This window comes from Carlito syrichta, unplaced genomic scaffold, assembly GCF_000164805.1.
Source record: "Carlito syrichta isolate Samal-C Ts95f unplaced genomic scaffold, Tarsius_syrichta-2.0.1 Scaffold302518, whole genome shotgun sequence".
NCBI lineage: Eukaryota > Metazoa > Chordata > Mammalia > Primates > Tarsiidae > Carlito > Carlito syrichta.
In genome coordinates, this window is record NW_007246614.1 from 350,460 (window position 1) to 376,773 (window position 26,314).

General features: G+C 40.3%; 1 protein-coding gene across 2 annotated transcripts in view; it reads left to right on the plus strand.

Annotated features, from left to right (window-relative positions):
* The window catches only part of BRWD1 (bromodomain and WD repeat domain containing 1), a 152,917-nt gene that overhangs the window by 61,769 nt on the left and 64,834 nt on the right, over positions 1-26,314 (plus strand). For both annotated transcript variants that reach the window (XM_008056772.1, XM_008056773.2), the window contains exon 21: positions 25,324-25,418. In XM_008056772.1, coding sequence (XP_008054963.1) covers positions 25,324-25,418 — 95 coding nt within the window. The remainder of the gene's footprint in view (positions 1-25,323; positions 25,419-26,314) is intronic.

Here is a 26,314-nt window from a genome sequence, read left to right on the forward strand (position 1 = left end):
GGATTGCCTGAGCCCGCGGGTTCGAGACCCACCTGGGCAACTTGGTGAGACCTCATCTCTACAACAAATCAAAAAAATTAGCCGAGTGTGTAGCGCACGCCGGTAGTTCCAGCTACTTGGAAGGCTGAGGCGGGAAGGATCGCCCGAGCCTAGCAGGTTGAGGCTGCGGTGGCCGGGAGCGGCCACTGCACTCCAGTCTGGGCGACAGAGTGAGACTCCAACGCCAAAAAATAAATAAATAAATAAATAAATAAATAAATAAATAAGCCTCTGGCTTTAGGCAGTCTTCCTGCCTCAGCCTCCCAAGTAGCTGGGACTGAAGCTGCAGGCACTTGCCACCCCACCTGGCTAAACTATTTTATATGGTTTTTATGTTATTTCTTTTTTACAGTGTTTTGTTGTTGTTGTTGTTGTTTTGGGGTTGTTTTTTTTTTTGAGTTAGAGTCTCACTCTGTTGCCTAGGCTGGAGTGCAGTGGCATGCTTATGGCCACTGCAGCCTGACTTGATGGACTCAGGTGATCCCTCTGCCTCAGCCTTCCAAGTAGCTGGATAAAGGTGTGCACTACCATGCCCAGCTTATTTGTTTGATTTGTTGTAGAGAAGAGTTGTCCAGGCTGGTCTTGACCCCCTGAGTTCAGGCAGTCCTCTCACCTCAGCCTCCCAAAGTACTGGGTTTACAGACTTGAACCACTGCGCCCATCCTACAGTGTTTTGAACATATTTTAACCCTTTATGATAAAGAGCAATTTATGATAAACTTTACCCAGCCCCTCAGAATAGCATGGTAAGGTGTATATTACTTCATTTTCCCTAGTTCCTGTATCAGTTAGGTGTGTTAAATTGGGAATCAGAAATGCTGGTAATTGATTATCTTGAAGCGTAGTCTCATCCATAGATTATTGCTTTAAATCTGTCAGCCCCTTTGGCTCAGATAATGTGAGTTATGTTTGTGGACAGGAAGCTGTGCTTTACTATAATAACTCTTATCACTCAGATGGATATTGTAGCTTGCAACTTTCAGCTGCTTTCAAAAAGTTTGAATGCCCAACACTTGAGTTATTCTGCTTTAGTGCCTTTGTGTACTTCTCAAAGCACTTCTTTCTGTCATTCATTGAGGATATTTTCTGTAGTAGACTTTGTGTTGGAATTTGAAATTGGGTTGTTAAAATTGATTTATCTTGTTTTGAGTAAACTTCCTTTTATGTGTTTTCACATGTAGGAAATACAGGAGGCTGAATCAAGTTTTTTTCTAGTGTAACATTTCCTCTCAGGTCTGATTTATCTCTCTACCTTCACTCCATGCAGCCTTCCTTTTTGATTTCTCTTTTTCATTTTTCTGTCATTTTAATGCTAGCTGATGTTTTTCTGTGTATACACATCTTCTAAAGGTTCTATAACTTCCAGTGTTGGAAGGACTTAAGGAATTGGATAATCAAGCTACTAACATTGTTTGAAATAAAGGGTTATAGACTTCTAGGAGGAGGTGGTACCCTAGTGAGTAAAGTACATAGTTTTAAAATACTATTTTATTATTCAGTTCTGTTCCAGTCCCTCCATCTCAAGTACTTTGGTTTTGCCTAACATAGTAGACATTGTTGGATGATTTACTTTGGGAAGCATAAGACTGTATATGTAAGATCATTCTAGAGAGTCTAGTGGGATTATCAGTATTGGTGTGGAAATACATGAATTACGATTGTTATCAAAGGTATACAAAATCATAGAATAAATACAATATGTAAAAGCTGCTTGTAAACAGGGCTAAAATTAATGCATTTTATTATACGAGGAACACTGTTCTAAATGTTTTACATATTTTGCACTTCCAACAAATAGCAATTAAGGCACTCCTTATAGCGCTTTTAACCCATTTCCCATTAAGAAAAAGGAAAGCACAGCTTGCTTTCACTTTCATTTAACTTTCCATAACCATGTTCTTTGAAGCTGAAGCAAATCTGACTGGTTTCCAAAGTGAAAATAAAATATAAAAACTATTCTTGGAGTTAATTTCTGTTATCTCAGTTATCAACTTGTTCATTCTTCTTGTCTCTCCTCATTTCTATTTATTCTATTAATATCTTGATATCTGGGTTTGTGGTTTGAGACTATTCTTTCTGGGTGCTCTTCATTGTTTGAGTTCTGGAGTCTGTATTCTCAGTGACTGACTTCCCAGGAGTTTGTGTGAGACTCATATTCTTCCTTTGGTTTTTCTTCATTTGCGTAGGTTTTCCTTCCTCCACTTCCCCCCATTTTTTTTTTTGAGTTGGAGTCTCACTCTGTCACCCAGACTGGAGTGCAGTGGCTGCTCCCGGCCACCGCAGCCTCGACCTGCTGGGCTCCGGCGATCCTTCCACCTCAGCCTTCCGAGTAGCCGGAATTACAGGCACGCGCTACCACGTCCAGCTGATTTTTTAATTTATTGTAGAGATGAGGTCTCGCTGCCCAGGTGGGTCTTGAGCCCGCGGGCTCAGGCAATCCACTCACCTCAGCCTCCCAAAGGCGCGGGATTACAGGCTGAGCCATTGAGCCTGGCTGTTCCCCCATTTTTAAAACTTCTTCTTTAATTCTGTTGATTAGTGGTGAGGGAAGAGCTTTTATTTCTGTTTGCTCAATCTCCTAGTCTTCCTTATGTAGGTCCTCTGGTTTGACCCGCGGGCTCAGGCAATCCACTCACCTCAGCCTCCCAAAGGTGCGGGATTACAGGCTGAGCCACTGAGCCTGGCTGTTCCCCCATTTTTAAAACTTCTTCTTTAATTCTGTTGATCAGTGGTGGGGGAAGAGCTTTTATTTCTGTTTGCTCAATCTCCTAGTCTTCCTTATGTAGGTTCTCTGGTTTTGTTCAGTTCTGAAGCTGGACTAGAGATGGGGGCCTGTGCTTTTTGCGATTTTGAGATTTAATTGGGATGGGGGTGGGACTGTGATTCAGAAGCTATCTGCAGATTCCAGTATCTGCTGACCCACTGGAACCCACTTCCCACTGCCTTACAATCTGTCCATGCAGTGGGGGTGTCTGTTTGCCCCCTGGAAACAAAATTAGATAAGAAATGGGAGAAGAATGGAAAAAGGAAAGAGGGAGATGTAGAGAGAGAAGAAGAGGGAAAACAGGTGTACCAACTAAAGAATAAACAGAGACACAAAAAAATGCAGCAGGAATCTCTACAGAGAGAGATGGGACACCGAGGCTAAGTTAGCGAGAAAACAGTGTTTATTTGTGCTGGCACTGACTCAGCAGATTTGCTTCTAAAGGCTGAGCCTCGCGTGTAGGGGGGCATTGCCTTTTATACATTTTTAGCTTCCTTTTCCCCCGATAAGGTTTACTTATTAGTAACATACTGGTTAATTGGGTATTTCATAGCACAAGGTTACAGCAGGGTTACACTTGCTCATTACAGATTGAGGCCACATTTCTTTCTGATATGTATCATCTAAGAAAGTTTTTATCTTGTGGTGCTAGAAGAACTCTTCCATTATTCTGAGAAGGCTTTTATCTTATAAGACTTGGGGGAAGGGCTCCCTTCCTCATTTCTCCCTTTGATGCTTGAATCCCTTTCTAGAAATATAGAGCATCACTCTGGTTTAAGGATTTGTACTTCCATCACAGCATTACATGTGTTGCTGTTTTGTTTTTTTTTTCAACCATGACCTCAATGAGGCTGGAGACAGACCTTATAACTAAGGGAGCTACACCGGGAAGGATTAGACAAATTCCCAACATCATGAGTACAACACCTATGGGGGTCTTAAGTCCTCTAAAAGTTGAGAACCAACCTCCAAACAATTCTTCAGAGTTCCAGCCTTTCTAGGTTTGGACTGGGACATGAGCAAGCTTTTTCATCCGATTGGTGATTTCCTCTATAACCTTTTCCTTACCATTTATTTGCAAGCAGCAGTTGCTTAAGTTAAACTTTCCACAAACCCCTCCTTCAGAAGCAAGCAAGTGATCTAAAGCTAAGTGGTTTTGATAAACGGCATTTCACATTTTAGTTTGCTGTTTGGCCAATATGTTAAGGGTCCTTGTAGTTTCATTAGTTATAATTTCAACAACCGCCTGCAATTGAATTATGTGGTTTAGCATGTAAATGGGGATTCGATTAACCTCAAGATCTGTCCTGTGCAAAAGAGATAAAAGAGTGGTAACAGTAACCTTTCACCATGGGTCCAGCTGTCTGGAGCACTGATGTCAAACCTGCAGTGAAACCCAAGGCAAGAATTACAGCAGCAGACAATAGCAAGGGATGACATTGCATTACATTAAAAACACAGTCTGTTTGTTTGATGGTCAATTCCTCAAGCTTCTGCCGTGCGTAGATTAGTCAGCTTCTGGAGTGACTAAAGCAGGGCTGTAACCCTCTAAGTTCCTAGGGTCACGGCTTGTTTTCTTTGGAGAGTCAGCTTCCCACTGTTGATGGATTAGCAGTGCACTGCCAGTCTTGGGAGGCCAGTTTCACTCTACTGTGATGAATCCAGGGACCCACCATAGCTATCTTTATTGCAGTGGGGGTGGACAAAATAACAGTAAATGGACCTCTCCAAAGGGGCTTTAGGGACTGGATGTTCCATTCCTTTTCTCATACATCATCCCAGGTTTAAAGGAGTGAGCATCCGTGGTTAAGCTCACAGGTAACCGCTCTCTAACCCAATGATGTATAGCAGTGAGGGCTGAGCCTAGAGCCTGCGTCTGTTGTCTCAGAGTCAGATTACCCATCTTTTTAACTATCCTTTTATATTTTTAACAATGGGAGGAGAGGACACCTGTAAAGAATTTCAAAAGGGGTCAACCCTGTCTGTTTAGTGGGGCTAGACCTGATTTTTAGCAAAGCAATTGGCAACAGCTGTGTCCATTGCAGGTGGGTTTTCTGATATAGTTTACTCAGTTGTAACTTTAGAGTCCAGTTCATCTTTTCCACTTTTCAGGAGTTCTGGGGGTGATAGGCAGTGTGTAATTTTCATGTAATTTCTAAGCCCCTTGTCATTGATTGTATTACCTCAGCCACAAATGCTGGCCCATTGTCTGATCCAGTAGTAATTTGGATTCTGACTTGGGGAATGATTTTTTTTTTTAGAAGTAGCTGTGCTACTTCATGTGCCTTTTTGGTGAGGGTAGGAAAGGCCTTTACCCAGCCTGAGAAAGTACACACAAAAACTAACAGATATTTAAGCCTCGGATTCAGGGAAGCTCAGTGAAGTCCACAATTAAGTTTTTAAATGTGGTCCCTCCAACACTCTGTACTCCCAGAGAGATCTTAGGCCCCTGCTGTGGGTTATTTCGGGCATACATTTCACATTGTTTATGTACTGTATGGGCTATACTGGAGAGTTGGGGTACATAGAAATGCCGGCCTAATGTAGTTTCGAGAGCTGTCCGGCCTGTATGAGTTCCTTGATGAAAATGCTTAACAAAGGTTGGGGCCAAAGTCTCAGGGGCAGCAACTTCTCCATTTTTAAATTTCCACCATCCACCTGGCAGTTAATTCCCATCTTTAGTTTGAACCAACTTTGCTCATGCTGTGAATAATTACTGTCCCATTTGGCCAGAGGACTTGGGAACAATGCAGTGGCCAAAGTCATTGGCTCTGTTGTTCCTTAGGAGGCTGCGGAGCTTTGCCTCTTGGCTTGCCTTCCAGTTTTCCTTTAGTAACCATTGTGTCTCTTCTCTGGCGTCCCTGGCAATGCATGACTGCTACCTTTACAAGGGCCCATAAGAGTTCAAGAATTTCTTTACTGTATTTTATGTCCTTGTCTCCTGAGTTGATTAAGCCCTTTTTCTTATATAAAGCCCCATGTGCATGGAGAGTGGCGAAGGCATATTTTGAGTCAGTGTATATATTGACACTTATTCCTGCTGTTACTTGGAGGGCTGGGGATAGTGCAATTAATTCTGCCTTTTGTGTTGAAGTCCTTTTGGGCAGAGGCTTTGCTTTGATGGTGGACTGCAGGGTTACTACAGAGTATCCTGCAAACTCCTCCCTCCCTTATGAAGCTCCTGCTGTCTGTGAAATATTCCACTTTGGGATCCTTGAGAGGCTGGTCTGTCAAGTCAGGGCGGCTGGAGAACACCTTGTCCATGACCTTGTCCATGACCTTGATGGACAGGGCTGACCTGGCTCAGTAGGCAGCAGGGTTGCAGGGTTGAGAATCTGCACTACTTCCAAGTGGATGCATGGATTCTCACATAACATTCCCTGGTATTTGACCATTTGAGGATTCGTTAACCAGTATTGCCCTTTATATTCCATTAATGTCAACACTGAGTGTGGCGCCTGGACTGTTAGTTCTTGTTCTATAGTCAGTTTGTCAGCCTCTGCCACTAGAAGGACTGTGGCAGCGAGTGCCCATAGGCAAAGTGGCCAGCCTCTAGCAACAGAGTCAAGTTGCTTGGAGAGGTATGCTGTTGGGTGGTGCCATGGTCCTAGCATTTGGGTTAAGACCTCTACCCCCACTCTAGTTTGTGTATATATAGGAAAAACAGCTTAGATATGTCAGGGAGCCCCAGACTAGGTGCACTAACTAGGGCTTGTTTGATTTTCTCAAAGGCCTTCTGTTGTACTTGCTCCCATAACATAGGCTCTCATTTTTCCCCCTTTGTAAATGTAGTTAATGCTCTGGGCATTCATTTTTCCAGTGCCCCTCTCAGAAGCAGCGAATACATTGGTTTCTCCCTAATTTTATCACCGGGCGAAGCGGCCCTTCTTGCTGGCCTCTCTACTTGCCTTGGCCTTGGCCTGTCAGGGCAGCTCTCTGGGTGCATTCCTCTGCCAAAACCGCGGCAAGCAGGTCTACTTTTTTTTTCATTTTCCGATCTGCCTCCCTCCGGGCCTCTTGGTCCTGATGAACAGATATCATTGTTGCGACCTCAAAATTAGTTGACTAGCATTCATACCAGTAAAGCCTTTTATAAAACTGACCTGGGCTCTCTTTGGGCACCTGAGGCTCTTTAGTATATGAGGGGGTGTGATGTTTTCAACTTAGGAGGTTAGTGGTGGCAAAGGACTGATATATAAAAGTACGTTTTTCTCAACAGCAGTTGTAAAGCCTCTTGACATCCATGGGGAGTTTGGGCTGTTAGCAAAGGTTTTCTGACACCTTTTTTGCTGGGACATAAGGAGTTAATGTTGATGACTCTCCAGTAGCTGCTACCTGGGACATTTTGGGTAACCTTTGGGAAGGGGTAGATTCTGGGCTGAGGCCAACCTCTTGACAGGGTTTCAGTTGCAACAATTGCAGGGGGTGTGGGTGGCAAGGAGGGGTACAGTGGCGCATAAGGCGGGGGGGGTCTCCTCAGATTCCTCAGACAGAACAGTTTTTGTTTACTCTGGTCGGCACCTTGGAGCTGTGGCTTGGGCCAGCATTATTTTATAGATGTTTTCTAGATATACTTTTATCCAAGGTGGGTGAGAGAGGACTACGTCTTGCTAACAGTCAATGTAGGGAAATTGATCTGGGTGGCCTGGATCCCCAACAATGACGTCAAACACCTTACTAACTAGTCTGTTGTCTAGTGTCCCCTCAGAGGGCCACCCCACCCCAACGAAGGCCAGTCTACTTTACAGAGGGTCTGGTGTTTTCCGGGAGTTAACTTAATACCATAATTCCCTGAATATCCCCTTTTGAAATTCATTACCATGCATTCCAAGGGGGTAAGCTTACTTTGATTGCCACCCTTTCCTCCCACTAAAAGATGACAATCATATATAAGATGGGAAGGAATGGGGGGAGGGGAATAAGAAGATCGGACACTACTATGTCTTCTAAGCATGTGTTTGAGGGAAAAAAGCCAAAAATCTTAAGTGATCTGATGCTTTTTTAAAAAGAAAATTGAAAAGGTAAATTTCTTTTTCCTTGGGTTAGAACTAGAGAGAAGACCCCAAGCCTCTGGTTTATTCTAATTCTTACTGCTTCAAGTATGAGTATGTCACTTACCCATGCTTCTGTTTACTATGTATTAAAATGGGTAGTACTGTTTACTTAACTACCTCACGGATGTATTAAAGCATATTAAGTTAAATTTCATGAAATGTTTCTCAGTCTCATTAAAAGCTCAAAATCAGACCTATTTATAACATGTGTGATATGGAGCATCTTATTCACACCATACTTTGAAAATTAAACTGAAAAAAAAAAAGGTTAAGTACCTCTTTTCTTTATCTGGGCAGGCAACATTCTTTCAGATCTTTGTGTAGCTCCTATTTTTATAGAAGTGGATGGATGAACTATTTTAAAGGTCCAAAGATTTTTTTTTTTAAGGTATTTTTGATGACCATAAGTACTATAGGGATGATGGGACTAAAATTGAAGGTCCCTTTTTTTGTGTGGGGTGGAAAATGCCATTAAATTTGAGACTGTAGAGCCACATTTAAAATACCTCAGGCTAATTACTGTTAATTTTTTGGAATGAACTTTTTTTGATAGGCAACAGCTATTTCCTATGAATTGGGTTGTGGTTAGAGGAAGGTCTAGAGTTCCTACTCTTAAGTTTATACTGAATTCATTTTTAGAGGTTATCATAGAGCTTCCTTTCTGAAATGTTAGTGTTAAGGTCTTGGAATGTGAGCACATTGTTATTTGTGTAGTGCTATATTCACTGTTCTCCTGAGATTTTAACTTACTACTGGAAATCCTTAACCAATTAAAATAGTTTTTTCCTTATTATTTTCAAAATGATTTTGGTTGCTTTGATTAGACATTCTGCGCTGATTTTTATTGTTTTTGTAATCATGGCTCATCTAACTGCAGCCTTTTCTGAATTCTAAGGTTTTTTTTATCTAAAGATAGAATCCCATTTTTAATGAACTTAAAGAAGTAGAAAAATCTTTTTTCCCCCCATTCCTTTAGGAAATAGCTGTTGCCAAAGTGAAGAGGTAGATAATGTTTAGTCTTGTTGTAAAGGGATGTGGTTTGTGGAGGAATTTTATAAGATTGGAGTTTCAAGGGATGTCAGTGTTCATGCCATTTTTCTAGTTCCAAAATACTTCCATTCCATTCTAGCAATTTGAAGTATGTAATTTGAAATCCTAATAAAATTTTGGATTTAATTAAAAAAAAAAAAAAGATCGGACAGATGCTTCGCCCTTCTCCAGCCATACCCCTTGCGGGGATATTTCATGTGCTTTCTGGCAATAGGCAAGTTGATATATCCCTCCAACCAGGTTTCGGACCCATCACAGGACTTACTCCCACCGTTTATCCATGTGAAGGTCACCACCGGAACCAAATCAGGGCTACATCACTCCCTTTTCCACTAGGTGGCGTCTCGTTCACTCACATTCACACAGAGTCTCCAACTCGTCACCCAGTGCCTTAGAGTTACGGTTTTGTTCCCCTGTGGGACTACTCGGGCAACTTTGGAAGGTGATCAGGCTCTGCATCTGCCTCTTAGGGGCAGGTCTACCAAATTGAACCCAGGTTCTTACCAATCCGGCGGGCGTGGCTCCTTTGTTTCCTGCGCCTCACTGGGTTCTGTTGCGCTTCCAAGGTCCTCAGCTCGGCTCGCTGGGAGGGCTAGTCCCCTACGATTAAGCGGTTCGCTGGTGCTGGGCGAGGTCACCTCTTCCGGCGTCCTGGGGGTCGTACACCGGAGGCAAGGGAGGTGGAAACACCGTCCCCGCCTCTCAGTTCCCGGCCAACGCACCAGAGATGTAGTGGGAATCTCTGCAGAGAGAGATGGGACAACAAGGCTACTTTGCCAGGAAACAGTGTTTATTTGTGCCGGCACTGGCTCAGCGGATTTACATTCAAAGACTGAGCCCCAAGCATGGGGGGAGCATTGCGTTTTATACATTTTTAGCTTCCTTGTCCCCTGATAAGGTTTACTTATTAGTAACATATTGGTTAATTGGGTATTTCATAGCTCAATGTTACGGCAGAGTTACACTTGCACATTATAGATTGGGGCCACATGTCTTTCTAGTATGTATCATCTAAGAAAGTTCTTATCTTTTTTTTTTTGAGTTGGATTCTCAGTCCGTTGCCCAGACTGGAGTGCAGTGGCACGCTCCTGGCCACTGCAGCCTTGACCTGCTGGGCTCCTGCGATCCTTCAGCTTCAGCTTTTCAAGTAGCTGGAACTACAGGCACATGCTACCACGCCTGGCTAATTTTTTATTTATTGTAGAGATGAAGTCTTGCCAAGTTGCCCAGGTGGGTCTCGAACCCGCGGGCTCAGGCAATCTAGTCACCTCGGCCTCCCAAAACTCTGGGATTACAGGCAGAGCCACCGAGCCTGGCAAAAGTGCTTACCTTATGGTGCTAGAAGAACTCTTTCATTATTCTGGGAAGGCTTTTTTATCTTATAAGACTTGGGGGAAGGGCTCTCTGCCTCACAAAGACAGAAAAAGCAAAAAAGACCAAAACATACAATCATACAAACAAAAACCTCCCTCTCAGTGTACTCTCCTTCAGAAATACCCATAAATATATACAATCTAAAAAAAATAAACAAATTAAAACAACAGAAACAAAGCAAGTACAAAAACATAAACACAAAGAAGAAAAAAGTGCTAAAACTAAAAAACAAAAAAAATGACTCACTCTCTGGCAGTTTCTATGAGTCCAGTTTCCTTTCAGGCAGCAGCTTTGGTCCTCAGCCCCTCCCCTCTGTTCTCAGTGCTGGCTGATAGGGTTGATCTCAGTATGGGTTAGATACCTCATGGTCTGCTGTGGGAGGAGGATGGATCAGATCCAGACTCACCCTACACACTGCTGCTGCTGTCAAGTCTCCCACTCAGATCTGACATGTGACACGTCTGTGCCTGTTCCATTGTGGGGGAGGGGCATGTCTCTTGAATTTGATGAGCTAGTAGTCGCTGCATCTCAAGATGATGGCTGGGTAGAGCTGAGTGGGGCAATGCAAGTCTCTGCCCAGTCAGGGACTGAGAAGATGACGCCGGTGGGCATCTTATCACTGGTGCTGGAACTTTATTCCAGATTTCCATTACCTGCTTTCTCTGCCAGGTCTGCTGCTGCAGGTGATGGCATGGGCCAGGTGCTGGTACTGAGTGGCGGCTGTTCTCTGATGCCTTCTCTCAAGAGACTCCCAAGACCGGCAGACGATCCTGTTCACTGAGTTTCCAATCTCAGGGTGGTTGGGGGTTGCAGCCACCTCTGGAGCCCTGGGTACATGAACCTGAGTCTCCCCTTAGGCAGACTTTCGCTCACCCACCAGCACACACCCACTTGCAGAGAGTCTTTATGGACACTCGCTTTTGCAGAGAGACTCTCACAGTCTGACCTGTTCAGTTACCATCTTGCCCGAAGTCCTTGGAGTTAATTTCTAAACAGAACAACTTGTCTCTAATCCTAATGGGAATAACTGAAAATTTTGTAACTGGAAATACCACTTCTAAAACAGAATGCTGTAAATAAAATGATGTAATTTGTTTCCAAAGACTATCAGTATATTAGAACAATGTGAAAATAATAATAAAAGCAAGATATATTGTGACAAACTTGGGAGTAAGGTTAGGACTATAATCTGTGAGTTGTGTTGGAGTAAACGCAAATGCAAGCACTGCTGGAGAGTATTCTTGGCGCAAATGGGAAAAGGATTAAAAACAAGGAAACTGAGGTATAGATGTCAGGTTTTGGTAACTTTTCCACATTCATATAGAAAGCACCATGAACTCAGAGCAGGACCTCTGCCTTCCTGAAGCATCTGAGGATTTGGGAAATTAAACTTAAAAAAAAAATTTTTTTTATACCTCTTGTGTGCCTGGTTTAAATTTTTTATTTTGATGTAATTTCAGGCATAAAGAAAAATCTAAGAATAATAAAAAATCCCTCTATATTCTCTACTCTGAATGTTATTATTCTCCTGTATATGTGAATATTTAAAAAATTCTTTTGAGTTGTACATATGTCTCTTGACACATATTTTCCTATATATTTTTAAAAACTAAGATTCTTAACATTATGATATAATTATCAAAATCAGGAAATAAACATCAATAAAATGTCAGATTTTATTGAGATTTTATCAGTGGTCTCTATTTTCATAATAAAAGAAAAATCTTAGATCATGTGTTACATTTACTTATGTCTGCTTAGGTGCCATGAAAATAATGTAGTTTCTCTATTTTTATTTTAATATTGATATTTTTGAAGATTTTTGACTGGTAATTTTGATTATATTCAGAGTATATATTAATGGCAGTATTACCACAGCTAATGTAGTGTTCTACTCAGTGTATCAAATCAGAATCAAATGATTTGTTTTATTCCATTACTGATGATATATGCTTTGATACCTTGGGTTAGGTGGTGTTTGCCAGGTTTCTCTATAGTAAAATTACTTTCTTCTTTCTTTTTAAAAATTTTTTACTTTTTACTTTTTGAGTTAGTGTCTCACTCTGTTGCCCAGGCTGGAGTGCAGTTTCTTTGTTTTTAATCCTTTCCTTGTTTTTAAAAACAGTTTCCTTGTTTTTAACCCTTTTTCCATCATATTTCACTGCATCTTTGACCTCCTGGGATCAGACAGTCCTTTCACCTCAGACTCCCGAGTAGCTGGTACTACAGTTGTACTCCACCATGCTCAGCTGATTTTTTGATTTTTTTTTTTTTTTTTTTGGTAGAGATATGGTCTCCCTTTGTTGCCCAGTCTGGTTTTGAACTCCTGGAGTCATGTGATCCTCTTGCCTCAACCTCCCAATGTTCTTGTCATCTAGAATGGTGAATCCTTTCCAGAAAATTTTCAGTGTTCTTTGCCAAGATTCATCAGGGAATCACTGTCTATAGTAGTGAAAGCCTTATGAAATGTATTTATTTACTTATTTTTTTTTGAGTTGGAATCTCACTCTGTCACTCGACTGGAGTGCAGTGGCACACTTATGGCTACTGCAGCCTCAGCCTGCTGGGCTCAAGCGATCCTTCTGACTCTGCCTTCCAAGTAGCCAGAAACACAGGTGCATGCTACCATGCCCAGCTTATTTTTTATTTATTGTAGAGATGAGGTCTCGCCAAGTTGCCCAGGCTGGTCTTGAATCCATGGGCTCAGAATCCTAAACCTCGACCTCCCAAAGTGCTGGGATTATAGGTATGAACCACAGCGCCCGGCCTAAAATGTATTTCTTAAATGAGACTTGAATGTTAAATTTACTCTTTGATCCATTGGCTGTAGAATGGATGTTGGCACAAAAGAAAACAATCTTAATCTCCTTGTACATCTCCAACAGAGCTTTTAGGTAACCAGGTGCATCGTCATTGAGCAGTAAAAGGGTCTTGAAAAGAATCTTTTTTTTCTGAGCAGTAGGTCTCAACGGTGGGCTTAAAATATTCAGTAAACCATGCTGTAAACATGTGCTGTCATCTAGGCTTTGTTGTTCAATTTCTAGAGCACAGGCGGAGTAGATTTAGCATAATTTTTTTAGGACCCTAGGATTTTTAGAATGGTAAATGAGCACTAGCTTCAACTTAAAGTCACCAGACGCATTAGCCCCTAATAAAAGAAGTCATCCTATCCTTTGAAGCATTGAAGCCAGTCATTAGCTTCTCTTTTCTAGCTATGAAAGTCTTAGGTATCATCTTCCAGTTGAAGTCTGTTGTGTCTCCATTGAAAATTTGTTGTTTAATGTAGCTGCTTCCTCAGTTATCTTAGCTAAACCTTCTGGAGAACTTGATGCAACCTCTATATCAGTACTTGCTACTCTTCTTATACCTTATGAACCAAGCTCTTAGTTTCCAACTTTCCTTCTGTAGCTTCCTTACCTCTTTCAGTCTTCATGGAATTAGAGAGAATTAAGGTCTTTCCCTGGATTAGGTTTTGGTTTAAGGGGATGTTGTGACTCTTTTGCTCTTTATACAGGCCACTATAATGTTCTTATCAACAACAAAGCTGCTTTACTTATCATTTGTGTGTTTACTCAGCACGTTTAATGTCTTTGAAGAACTTTTACCATGCACGCACACCATGGCATGCAAAAGATCTAGCTTTTGGCTTGGCTTGGCTTTTAACATGCCTTTCTCACTCAGCTTAATCATTTTTAGGTTTTCTTCTATATAAGTAGTATATGACTCTTCCTTTCTCTTTAACACTTAGAGGTTATTGTAGAGTTATTTATTTGTATATTTTGAGTTGGGGGTCTTACTCTGTCACTTGGCCTGATTATAGCTCACCACATCCTTGAACTCTTGGGCTGAAGGGATCCACCCTCCTCAGCCTTCCGAGTAGTTGGAACTGCAGGCATGTACCACCACACCCAGCTAATTGTTTTCTTTTTTTTTTTTGATTTATTGTAGAGATGAGGTCTCACCATGTTCCCCAGGCTGGTCTTGAACCTCTGAGCTCAGGCTATCCTTTCGCCTCAGCCTCCCAAAGTGCTGGGATTACAAGCTACAGCCACCACACCTGGCCTAATTTTTTTATTTTTTGTAGAGGTGAGATTTTGATCTGTTGCCCAGGTTGATTCTGAATTCCTGGGCTCAAGCAATACTCCTGCATTGGCCTCCCAACGTGTTGGGATAGCAAGTGTGAGCCGCTGCATCTAGCCTGTAGGGTTATTAATGGGCTTCATTTCAATCTTGTTTTTTCTCTGGGACTAAAACAGGGAATAGCTGTTTGGTGGATCTGTCAGAACACACATGATATTTATTGTTAGCTATCTTTTTTTTTTGAGTTGGAGTCTCACTCTGTCGCACAGACTGGAGTGAAGTGGCCGCTCCTGGCCACCACAGCCTCGACCTGCTGGGCTCCGGTGATCCTTCCGTCTCAGCCTTCCAAGTAGCCGGAATTATAGGCATGTACTACCACACCCGACTGATTTTTTGATTTATTGTAGAGATGAGGTCTCGCTGCCCAGGCGGGTCTCGAACCTGCAGGCTCAGGCAATCCACTCCCCTCAGCCTCCTAAAGGCGCGGGATTACAGGCTGAGCCACCAAGCCCGGCTATTGTTAGCTATCTTATATGAATGTGGTTTGTGGTGCCCTGAAACAAGAATAGAAACAAAATAGATCACTGATCACAGACCGCCATAGGCATGACAATAATGAAAAAGTTTGAAATATTTTGAGAAGTACCAAAATGTGACACAAAGACAGGAAGTGAGCAAATGCTGTTGGAAAAATGATACCAATAAACTTACTGGGTGTAGGGTTGTTGCAAAACTTCAATTAGTAAAAACCACAATATCTGATGGCAAAATAAAATGAAGCACCATAAAGTGAATATGCATATATATTTACATGTCATATGCACACACTGTATTTCTGTATTTTTCTGTATCTGTGTCTCTGTTGTTATTGAACATGACTTCACATTGATACAACTTCAGTTTTCTTCTGATACCATAGGGTTTAAGCCTTTTCTCTTCATACTTTCCTTCTCCTACAGAGAGAAACTTGGTTCTTCTTACTTGCAATATTCTTATTTGCTTAACTCAAGCATACACAGAAAGTGGTTTCAGATTTACTTACCTGTATCTCTATGGTAAAAGCCTTACTATTTTGAATGATGTATTTATAGTTGCTTTTTGTCTTTAACCAAATGAAATACTCTCTTTCAAATGTTACATGAGTTGTTTTTTTTCTCCCTGCAGTATGGTTAGGTTATTAATTTGGAATCCAGTTAGTTTAATCTGATTCTATTTTTATTCCATTTCATGGTTTTCTCCATCCCCGCCCTCTGAATTTCATTGATACCATTTTCATTGATTTCATTTGTTTATTGTCCTTTACTCCCTTGTGAATTTTTATTATTATTTTTTGAGTCAGAGTCTCACTCTGTTGCCCAGTCTGGAGTGCAGTGGCACACTCCCAGCCTCGGCAGTTTTGACCTGCTGAGCTCAATCGATCCTTCCACCTCAGCCTTCCAAGTAGCTGGAACTACAGGCACACACCACGATCCCTGGCTAATTGATTTATTGTAGAGATGAGGCCTCACCAAGTTGCCCAGACTGGTCTCGAACCCGTGGGCTCAGGCAGTCCTCTTACCTCGCCCTCCCAAAGTGCTGGGATTATAGGTGTGAGCCTCTGCGCCAGCCTACCTTGTGAATTTTAACACAGTTCTATTTGAAAGGCAGAATTAAAGTATACTGAGAGGTAGTGTTCCCTCCTACCATTTCTTCTGTTCTATTCCTTTGTTCTCATCCTTTTCCCCATTCTGTTACCACCCATCTTCTCTAGGTGACCAGTTTCAGTAGTTTGTGTTTTGTTTTTTGTTTTTTGTTTTTTTTTTAAGTTGGAGTCTCACTCAGTCACTCAGACTGGAGTGCAGTGGCCGCTCCCGGCCACCGCAGCCTCGACCTGCTGGGCTCTGGCGATCCTTCCCCCTCAGCCTTCCAAGTAGCTGGAACTACAGGCACGCGCTACCATGCCCAGCTAATTTTTTTTGTTTTTATTGTAGAGATGAGGTATTGCCAAGTTGCCCAGGCGGGTCTTGAACCCGCGGTCTCAGGCAATTCACTCATCTTGGCCTCCCAAGGCGCAGGATTACAGGCTGAGCCACCGAGCCCGGCCTTTTATTTTTTTTTTTAAAACATTCACTCATTTCAAAAAATTATTGATTGAAATAGGGTTTCTATCTGTCACACAGACTGGAGTATGCAGGGGCATGGTCATGGCTTTGCAGCCTCAAATGCCTGGTCTCAAGTGATCCTCCTACCTCAGTCCCTCAAGTAACTGGGACTACAGGTGCACAGCACCATACTCAGCCCTTTTTAAAATTTTGTATGGAAACAGGCTCTTGCTAGGCTAGTCCCAAACTCCTGACCTCAAGCGATTCTCCCTCCTGGGCCTCCCAAAGTGCTGGGATTACAGATATGAGCCACCACACCAAGCCTACAGTCATATGCATGTATATTTTATTACTTGTTTTTCTTATACAAAATATAGCATTCTGTAGGGTTTTTTTGTGGTACTTGGTCTTTGCCACTATCTTTTCACTGTTTTTTTCCAATGTCTTTGGAATCACTCTGTATGAATTCATAAAGACTTTCATTTGTGTGTGTGTGCTTGAGTCAGGGTCTCACTCTGCTGCCCATGCTGCAGTGCAGTGCCATGATCACAGCTCACTACACACAGCCTTAATCTCCTCGACTCAGGTGATTCTTCTACCTCAGTTTCCTGATTAACTGGGACTATAGGCACACATCACATGGCTGGCTAATTTTTTTGACTTTTTTTTGTTTTTTTTTGTAGAAATAAGGTCTGGCTGTGTTGCCTAGGCTGGTATGGAATTTCTGGGCTCAAGCCAGTGCTCTTGCCTCAGCCTCCCAAAGTGCTAGAATTATAGGCATGAGACACTGTGCCTTGCCATCATTTGTTTTAAGAGTTATATAATACCTAATTGCATGATTGGAACAAAATTTAGTCCCTCTCTTGGTTATGAACATTTAGGTTTTTTCCATTACAGATAATGCTACAATGGATATAATATTTTGTTTTTGTTTTTGTTTTTTTGTATTTTTGTGGATGTACTTCTTTTCTTCTCTTTTTTAAGAAGCAGGATCTTGCTCTGTTTCCCAGGCTAGAGTGCAGTGGTGCAATCATAGCTCACTGTAACCTGGAACTGCTGAACTCAAGCAATCCTCTAGCCTCAGCCTTCTGAGTAGCTAGGAGTACAGGCACGTGTCATGATATTTGGCTAATTAAAAAAAAAAAACAACACTTAATTTTTTTGTAGAAATGGTGTTCAGGCTGGTTTCAAACTTCTGGCCTCACGTGATTCTCCTGCCTCAACCTCCCAAAACACTGGGAGTAAAGGCGTGATTCACCGTGCCTGATCAGGGGTACATTTCCTGAAATGGAATTTCTGGGGTAAAAGACAAATTTATATGAGTTTTATAAGATGTTGATGTACTTTCCTTCTAAAAGAAAATTCAGCTTGCTTTTCTACCTGTATAAGAATGCATTTCCTTACCCTTAGCCACTAGAGTGTGTTATGCTTTCTGAATATGTTCTAATTTTTACCTTTCTAATTACACTAAGATGATATCTTGGTGTAGTTTTGCGTTTTAATTTTTTTTTTCTATTTTAAAAAATGTGTCAAAGGTGAACAAAAGCATGACGGATTTTAAATCAGTAATAACTATTGTAATGGAGAAGAGAGTTCAGAGTGAACTGAACTCCACTTTTGCTTACGTAGATGTTGTTTTATAGTGGGAATGAGGAAGTTGGGGGGCTAAGTAGAATCTGGAAAGTAAAAAATTAACAAAATGTTAATACAAATACAATTAAGTTATTTCTTTCTGTTAGCTGCCAAATTTTTAAAGTCAGGATTCTATTCTTCCATAGAGTCTGGGGGACAGAGACCTCATTCCAGGTGTTGGCGGGATCAAACAGTAAATTCTTTTTGCAGGATCGTGTTTTCTCAAGCTGGCACATAAAGGGATTGGGGTTTGGGATCATCCTAGGGATGGGACCTTGAGCTTTTAGAAACTGTTAGTGTTTGCTCAAGGTTATGTAGACCAAGACTGAGGCCTAGTTGTGAAGAGGCCTTAGAGGATCCTGGCCAGAAACTGTGGTAAAACATATGTAACAGAAGATTTACCATTTTAACAATTTTTAGGTATACAAATTATTAGCATTAACTACATTGACAATATTGTGTAATCATTACCACTGTACAGTTCTAGAACTTTATTATCATTCCAAACAGAAATTCCATATGCTTTTTCTAACACTTGTTAACCTCTTTTGCTTTCTGCCTGTCTAGTCTAGGTTCTTCATATAAGTGGAATTACACAATATTTGTTCTGTGTGCTTATTTCACAGGGTAGTTTTGTTTTGTATTTGTCTTATGCTTGAAGTTGAACAACTTTTCATATGTTTAGAGTCTTTAAAAAATCTTTATGAATAGTGTATTCGTATCTTTTGGCTATTTCTGTTGCAATTTTGGCCTCTCCCTTCCCCCCTCAATTTTCAGAGTTCTTTATATATTAGATGTGTTAGTTCTTTATCTTTGATATATATTGAAAATGTTTTATCCTGTTTTGTCAGTTAGTGAGGTTTTCTCTGCCATTGTATGCTCTAAGTAGTCACAGTTTGTATATTGTAAAAGCAATTGATTTAATGTGTTTAGTTTTTTAAATATATCCGTCTTACTGACTTTTAAAGTAATTTTATCATTGGTTTCTGTGAGGTTTTCTAGATTTACTTTCAGTTATAAAAATATATGGTTTTATGACTTTTAATTTTTATGCTTCTAATGGATTTCTCTTGTCTGATTGCATTGTTTAATATTTCCAGTTGAATAATAGTGGATTTAGTGGACTAAATTTCCATTGTTGGTGATGTCTCTACCATTTTCACGTTAAGTAAAAATCCTAAGTTTAGGTCTTTATTGTATATGCATGCATTTTATTATTGTAAGAAAATTTCAACTAATACTTGTTTCTTGAGTGATGTTGTTTAAAATCAGGAATGATTATTAATTGTTTTTCTTTTAGAATCATCAGTAATATTAATCTTATGATTTTTCTATTTCTATTTATTAATTTGATAGAATTTAAATTATAAGGACCTTTAAAAATAGTCTCTTCTTATTCACAGTTTTGCTTTCCAAGGTTTTTAGTTACCCCTGGTTAACTGTGTTCTGAAAATATTAAGCAGAAAATTTCAGAATTAAACAATCCATAAGTTTTAAATCACACACCGTTCTGGGTAGCATGATGAAATCTCATACTGTCTGGCTCCATCCTGCCTGGGACAGGAATAACCTTTTTGTCCAGCATATCTATGTTGTGTATGCTACCTGCCCATTAGTTGGTCATCAGATTGCCATTACAAGAAAAGCGGTGAGTACAGTATAGTAAGCTATTTTAAGAATGAGATATTTGACACAGAGCGACAGCACCACCTAAGTTTTTTTTTTAACTTTATTACTATTTTTCTCTTTCTGTGTCTGATTTATAAGCTTAACTTTATGGGTATGTATGTACAGGTAAAAACATAGTATATATATATTTTGAGGAATCCATTGGGGGTCTTGGAATGTTTCCTTAGATAAAAGGAGAACTACTTTACTAAAACCAACATAGATAATGTAGAATATTAAATCCACTTTACCTTTGAAAAAATAATTTTGTTTTGTACATTGTTTTTCCACTGTTGGTGTGAATTCATTCTATATTGTTACAGAGGTGTGGAGATGGAGGGTGTGTGCATGTGTGCGTGCGTGTGTGTGTGTGTGTGTTCCATTTTGGTTTATAAAAGCTATGGGCTATTGAGTTACCTCTGATATCTAATTCCACTTCTTGTACATACTTTCCTGTGACTTTAGGCGTGTTACTTGACATTTCTTAGCCTTGGGTTTTGGAATATATAAAAAGGTGGTAGTGGGCAGGTAGGGACTTGGGAGACAATATAATCTCCCAAGCAGGGTGGATCTATGTTTTGTGGGGTCAGAAACTAATGTAATTTTAGGGACCTTCTTTAATTACTCAAAGTTTTAAACAGCTACCTTGGTAGCAAGTTATATTGAGAGCATCTGAAACGTTTATGGTAAGTCTGGTTTTGCATGTAGAGATGTTTTGAGAGTTAATTGAGATATAATACAATAAAACATTTTGGAGTACCTAATTTTCAGATAGTAGCTTTTAAGAAAGAATTTTTTTTATTACTGTGGCTTTTTTTTTTTAAGGCTCGTTTTGATCATAAACAGATTTCTGTTTAGATCTAGAGCAGTGGGCTTAGGAATCTGTATTCCTGGAGTAACATTGATTCATTTTAAGAAACATTTTTAAAGAATATGTTGACTTTGATTTTGCCTATTCAAATGAAATACGCAAAGGTAGATAAGTTTACTTGAGAGTTGGCCTGTCAGTTTTTGATTCTCAGTTGCGTTTTCATGATCCATTATAGATGTACCTATACATCTATAAATGGTTTGTTACAAGACAAGTTACTATCTCAGTTTAAAAGTACCTGCTTAGTATCCCATCTCTATAGAAAAAACAGTTAGCCTGATGTGGTGCTTGCCTGTAGTCCCAGCTACTTGCTAGGATTGACTGACCAGCTCGTAGGGTTATAAGAATCAGACAATCTTGTTCCCATATGTTTCCTTTATGGTCTTGAAATTTTTTTTCTAAGTTTTTTTCCCCCTTAAGTAACAAAGTAAGCCATAGAGATATTTTGAAATAAACTTCTGAAGCTTTAAAAAAATTTTTTTAAGAGACAGGGTCCTGTTCTGTTGCCCAGGCTGGAGTGCAGTGTCATGGTCATAGCTTACTGTAGAATCAGACTCCCAGACTCAAGTGATACTTCAGTCTTAGCCTCCTGAGTAGCTGGAACTACAGGCATGCACTACCACACCTGACGAATTTTTTTTTAAACTTCTTGTAGAGACAGGGTCTTGCTATGTTGCCAAGACTGGTCTTGAATTCCTGACTTCAAGTGATGCTCTTGCTTTGGGCTCTCAAAAGGCTGGGAGTACAGGAGTGAACCACCGCACCTGGTCAAACTTTATTATGAGTTGTTTTAGGCTGGGTGCAGTGACTGACACCTGTAATCCCAACACTTTGAGAGGTGGAGGCGAGAGGATTACCTGAACCCACGAATTCAAGACCAGTCTGGGCAACATGGCGAGACCTTGTCGCTACAATAAATCAAAAAATTAGCTGGGCAGGGTGGGGTGTGCCTGTAGTTCCAGCTACTTGGAAGGCTGAAGTGGAAGAATCACCTAAACCCAGCAGATCGAGGCTGCAGTGACTGTTGAGTGTGCCTCTGCACGCCAACCTGGATGACAGAGTGAGACTCTGACTTAAAAAGAAAAAGTTGTTTTAGTTTTACAGAAAATTGTGCAAAAACTATAGAAAGTTCTTGTATATCCTCTTTTTCTCTGCACGCATTTTTCCTATTATTAACATTTCAATTAGTGTGGTATATTTGCTCTAGCTGTCTAGACCAGTATTAACTAAATTTCATACTTTGCATTAGGGATCACTCTTTGTGTTGTTCAGTTCTATGGGTTTTGAGAAATGCATAATGCTATGTGTCTACCATAACAGTATTATGCAGAATAGTTTTACTGTTCTGAAAATGCCCTGTGCTACATGTATTCGTTCCTCTACCTTTCTCCCGATCCTCTGTTAATCACTGATTTTTTTTTTTTTACTGTTTCTCACATGCACAGTCTCCCTTAGTTTGAACATCCAGCACAGAGTGAAACATTTGCTGCCATAGACAAAACTACATTGACACATTATCACATAGTGCCCATAGTTTGTTAGGGTTGGCTGTTGGGGTTGTACATTCTATGGATTTGGACAAACGTATAACAACATGTATCTGCCATTGTCGTATCATACAGAATGGTTTCACTACCCTGAAAATCCTGTGTGCTCTACCTATTCGTTCTTTTCTTCCCCCCAAACCCTGGTCACTGGTCTTTTTATTGTCTCTGTAGTTTTGCCTTGTCTAGGATGTCATATAGTTAGAATCATAGTATGTAGCCTTTTCAGAGTGGCTTCTTTTATTTAGTAATATGCATTTAAGTTTCCTACATGCCTTCTCGTGACTCGGTAGCTCATTTTTTTCTTTTTCTTTTTTTTTTTTTGAGCTGGAGTCTCACTCTGTTGCCTAGGCTGGAGTGCAGTGGAATGCTCATGGCCACCACAGCCTGCTGGGCTCAAGCGATCCTTCCACCTAAGCCTTGCAAGTAGTTGGGACTACAGGCATGTGCCACCATGCCCGACTAATTTTTTGATTTATTATAGAAATTAGGTCTTACCAAGTTGCCCAGGCTGGTCTTGAACCCATGGGCTCAGACAATTCTCTTACCTTGACCTCCCGAAGTGCTGGGATTATAGGCGTGAGCCACCATACCTGGCTGTTTTTTTTTCTTTTAATCACAAAATAATAGTCCATTTACTGGATATACCATAGTTTATCAGTTCACCTACATGTTGGATATGTTGGTTGCTTCCAAGTTGCGACAGTGATGGATAAAGTTGGTATAAACATCTATGTTAAAATTTTTGTGTGGGCATAATTTTTCATTTCACTAAGGTGTGTGACTACTGGTTCATATGATAAGCTATATTTAACTTTGTAAGAAGCTGCCAAACTATCATTCAAATTGGCTGTACCATTTTGTACTCCTATCTGTAATGAATGAGAGTTCCTACTAATGCACATCCTTGATAGGATGTCAGTTCTTTAAAGTATATTTCTAGATTCAACACAATCTCAGTCAAGATCCCAAAAAATTAATTTTGTGGATATTAACAAACTTTTTTTAAAGTTTATAGTGAGGAAAAAGATCTGGTATAGCTAACACAACACTGAAGGACAACAAAATTGCAAGACTCACCCTTGGAATTAAGGCTTATTGTAAATCTGTAGTTTTCAAGACATTGGTATTGATGAAAGAATAGACAGATAGAACGATGGAACAACATAGCCCAGAAACAGACCAACACTATGCAATCAAATGATCTTTGTCAAAGAAGTAGAGAACTCAGTAGACAAATCATATTCTTTTTAGCCAGTGGGGTTGTAAAAACTGGACATTCACATTCAAGAAAACTAATCTAGACACCAGTCTTTCACAAAAATTAATTCAAAATGGATCATAATCTTAATGTAAAACACAAACTGTAAAACTTCTAGAAGATAACAAAGAATGTGGCAATGACTTTTTGGGTATAACACCAAAAGCACAATTGTGATAGAAAAAATGAGAATTTGGAATATAGTGAAATTAAAAACTGCTCTGTAAAGATAATGTTAAGAAAACAAAACGACAAGCCATAAGCAAGGAGAAAAGTATTTGTAAAACTTACACCTGATAAATGACTTATATTCAAAGTATACAAATAATTCTCAAAACTCAGCAATAAGAAAGGAACCCAGCCTGGCGCGCTGGCTCAAGCCTGTAATTCTAGCACTTTGGGAGGCCGAGGTGAGTGAATTGTCTGGGCCTGTGGGTTTGAGACCAGCCTGGGCAACATGGTGAGACCTCGTCTCTACAATAAATTAGAAAAATTGGCCGGGCGTGGTAGCACACTCTTGTAGTTCTGGCTACTTGGAAGGTTGAGGCGAAGATCGCCAGAGTTCAGTCGGTCGACGCTGGGGTGTCCATGAGCGTGCCACTGTACTCTAGCCTGGGCGATGGAGTAAAACTGCAACTAAAAAAAAAAGAGGAACTGCCGGAGTCCTGCTCAGGCAGAGTTCAGAGATTCCCAAAAGTGGAGACGGTGTCAGCGATTGTGAGAATGAGAGAAAGAAAGAGGCTGGACTCCTGTCTAGTGCAGAAGCCATTTATTGGGAATTACAACGGGTCTTTTATCCCCAAATTTTGCACAGTCAGTCTCACATGTCTTTCACATGAACACAAAGCCAGGTGCATGAGGGGCGTCCCCACCCACCAGATGTTCTTTCAGGTATAATCCCATAACAAATGCTAACCTTAATTCGTGACTGACCTATCCTACAAACCTTTTTCATCCTATGCTGATTTATACTAATAACAAGTTAAACGATATTCTGTAGAAACTTAAATACTTACTTTACAACCTAAGGCGGCCCATTCCAGAATGTTTGGAATGTTGTTCACAGTGGGCTACCTGCAAGTAACCTAACTGCATTTTTTCAACAAAATAGCTGTCTAAACTTATATTTCCAAAGCTATATTCTACAATTTACACCTTACTCAACTTCAGCAAATCCTAAAATCATGACCCAGAAGCCTGTGACCAATACTAAGGCTCTTAGTTGTGACCTGAGTTTGAACTGTAAGTTGTATGAAAGCCAAAACCTCAGTTTGTGGAAGAATGGGAACAATGAACTTCTAAAGTTAGCTTGTGTTCTTCCTGGTCTCAGAGTTTTTATGTTTGAGCTTACAGGAGCTTTTTCTGGTTATAGTGCTAAGTAGAAAGGGGGAGGAAATGGGGTCAATAGCTCCCGAATGCATCCTAGTGGTTTTGGGGTCATCAGCCCTTCTTGATCCCTAACGCTCAGTGGGCCTTTGTGGCTGGCTCCCAACAAGGAACCCAATTTAAAAATGAGCAAAAGACCTAACAGATGCTTCACCAGAGAGGATATACAGATGGCAGATAACCATATGAAAAGATATTCCCGTTCACCATGATATGCCATGCCATAGGGAAGTGAACAGTAAAACAAGAATCATACACTTACTACAATAGTTAAAGTCTAAAAGAGTAGTATTAAATGTCACAAATGTTCTCTTTTGTTGTATGCATTGATAAGAAGAGGATGTAGTAAAGTCTGTTATATTTTTCTAACTGAATTTTTGGGGTTTCTCTCTTTTACCGGTTATCATACTAATTTCTTAGATTATTTAATCTTGTGATTGGGGAGGATTGTGTGCAATTTTTTGGGATATGTTATTTAACTTCAAGGATCAAGATGTTTTTCTCCCCCTCACAAATTAGGAGACTTCCTGTGATCAAAGTGAAGGTTCTTGTTCTTCAGAAGAAGATGAATGGAGAAGTGATAGAAAAAGTGAAAGTTACAGTGAAAGTTCAAGGTATCTGTTTTTAATTGTTTTGATCTTTTACACTTTTAAATCATAGCCTTGGATGAAACCTTACTTGGATTTTATTCAAGAAGGAAGAATTTGCAACTATGAAACATATTAACATTGAGTTTTTAATACATTATAAAGATGACAAAAACTGGATTAACAGCTCTTCCTATAGAAATATTTTGGGGATTTTTAGTTGACTTTAAGCATTTGATCTATCATTGTTAAAGTACCAATTTAGTCTTGGGCTGTAGTAAAACCATCAGTATGTTCAGTAGTATTACATGTGTTATATTTTCATTAGTGGGATTCAAATTTCATGGGACCATAATGTCAGCCTCTCTTTCACATATTGGTATATGTCACCTTCATCTCAGCAGATGTTCAACCAAAAATATTTGGACATTAATCTTTCTTCTGTTTATACAACCTCTCCATAACCATGACTTGAAAATTCTCCCTTCTAAGTACCACTCAAATTGTCTTACTTCTGTTTTTATTAGTACTATATTGGTCCAGAGCATCATCATGTCTCTGCTTCCTTTCTTGTCTTCTTTTTCTGTTATGTTTAGGAACTGGAGTGATTTTTTTTCTTTTTTCTTTTTTTTAAGAACATAGGTGAATTCATCATCTTTTAAAATTTTCATTTTTAGGCCAGGCACGGTGGCTCACACCTGTAATCCCAGCACTTTGAGAGGCCGAGGTTCTTGAGAGGATTGCCTGAGCCCATGGGTTCGAGACCAGCCTGGGAAACTTGGCAAGACATCATCGCTACAGTAAATCAAAAAATAAGCTGGTTATGGTAGTGTGCACCTGTAGTTCCAGCTGCTTGGAAGACTGAGGGGAAAGATTACCTGAGTCCAGCAGGTCAGGGCTGCGGTGGCTGTGAGCGTGCCACT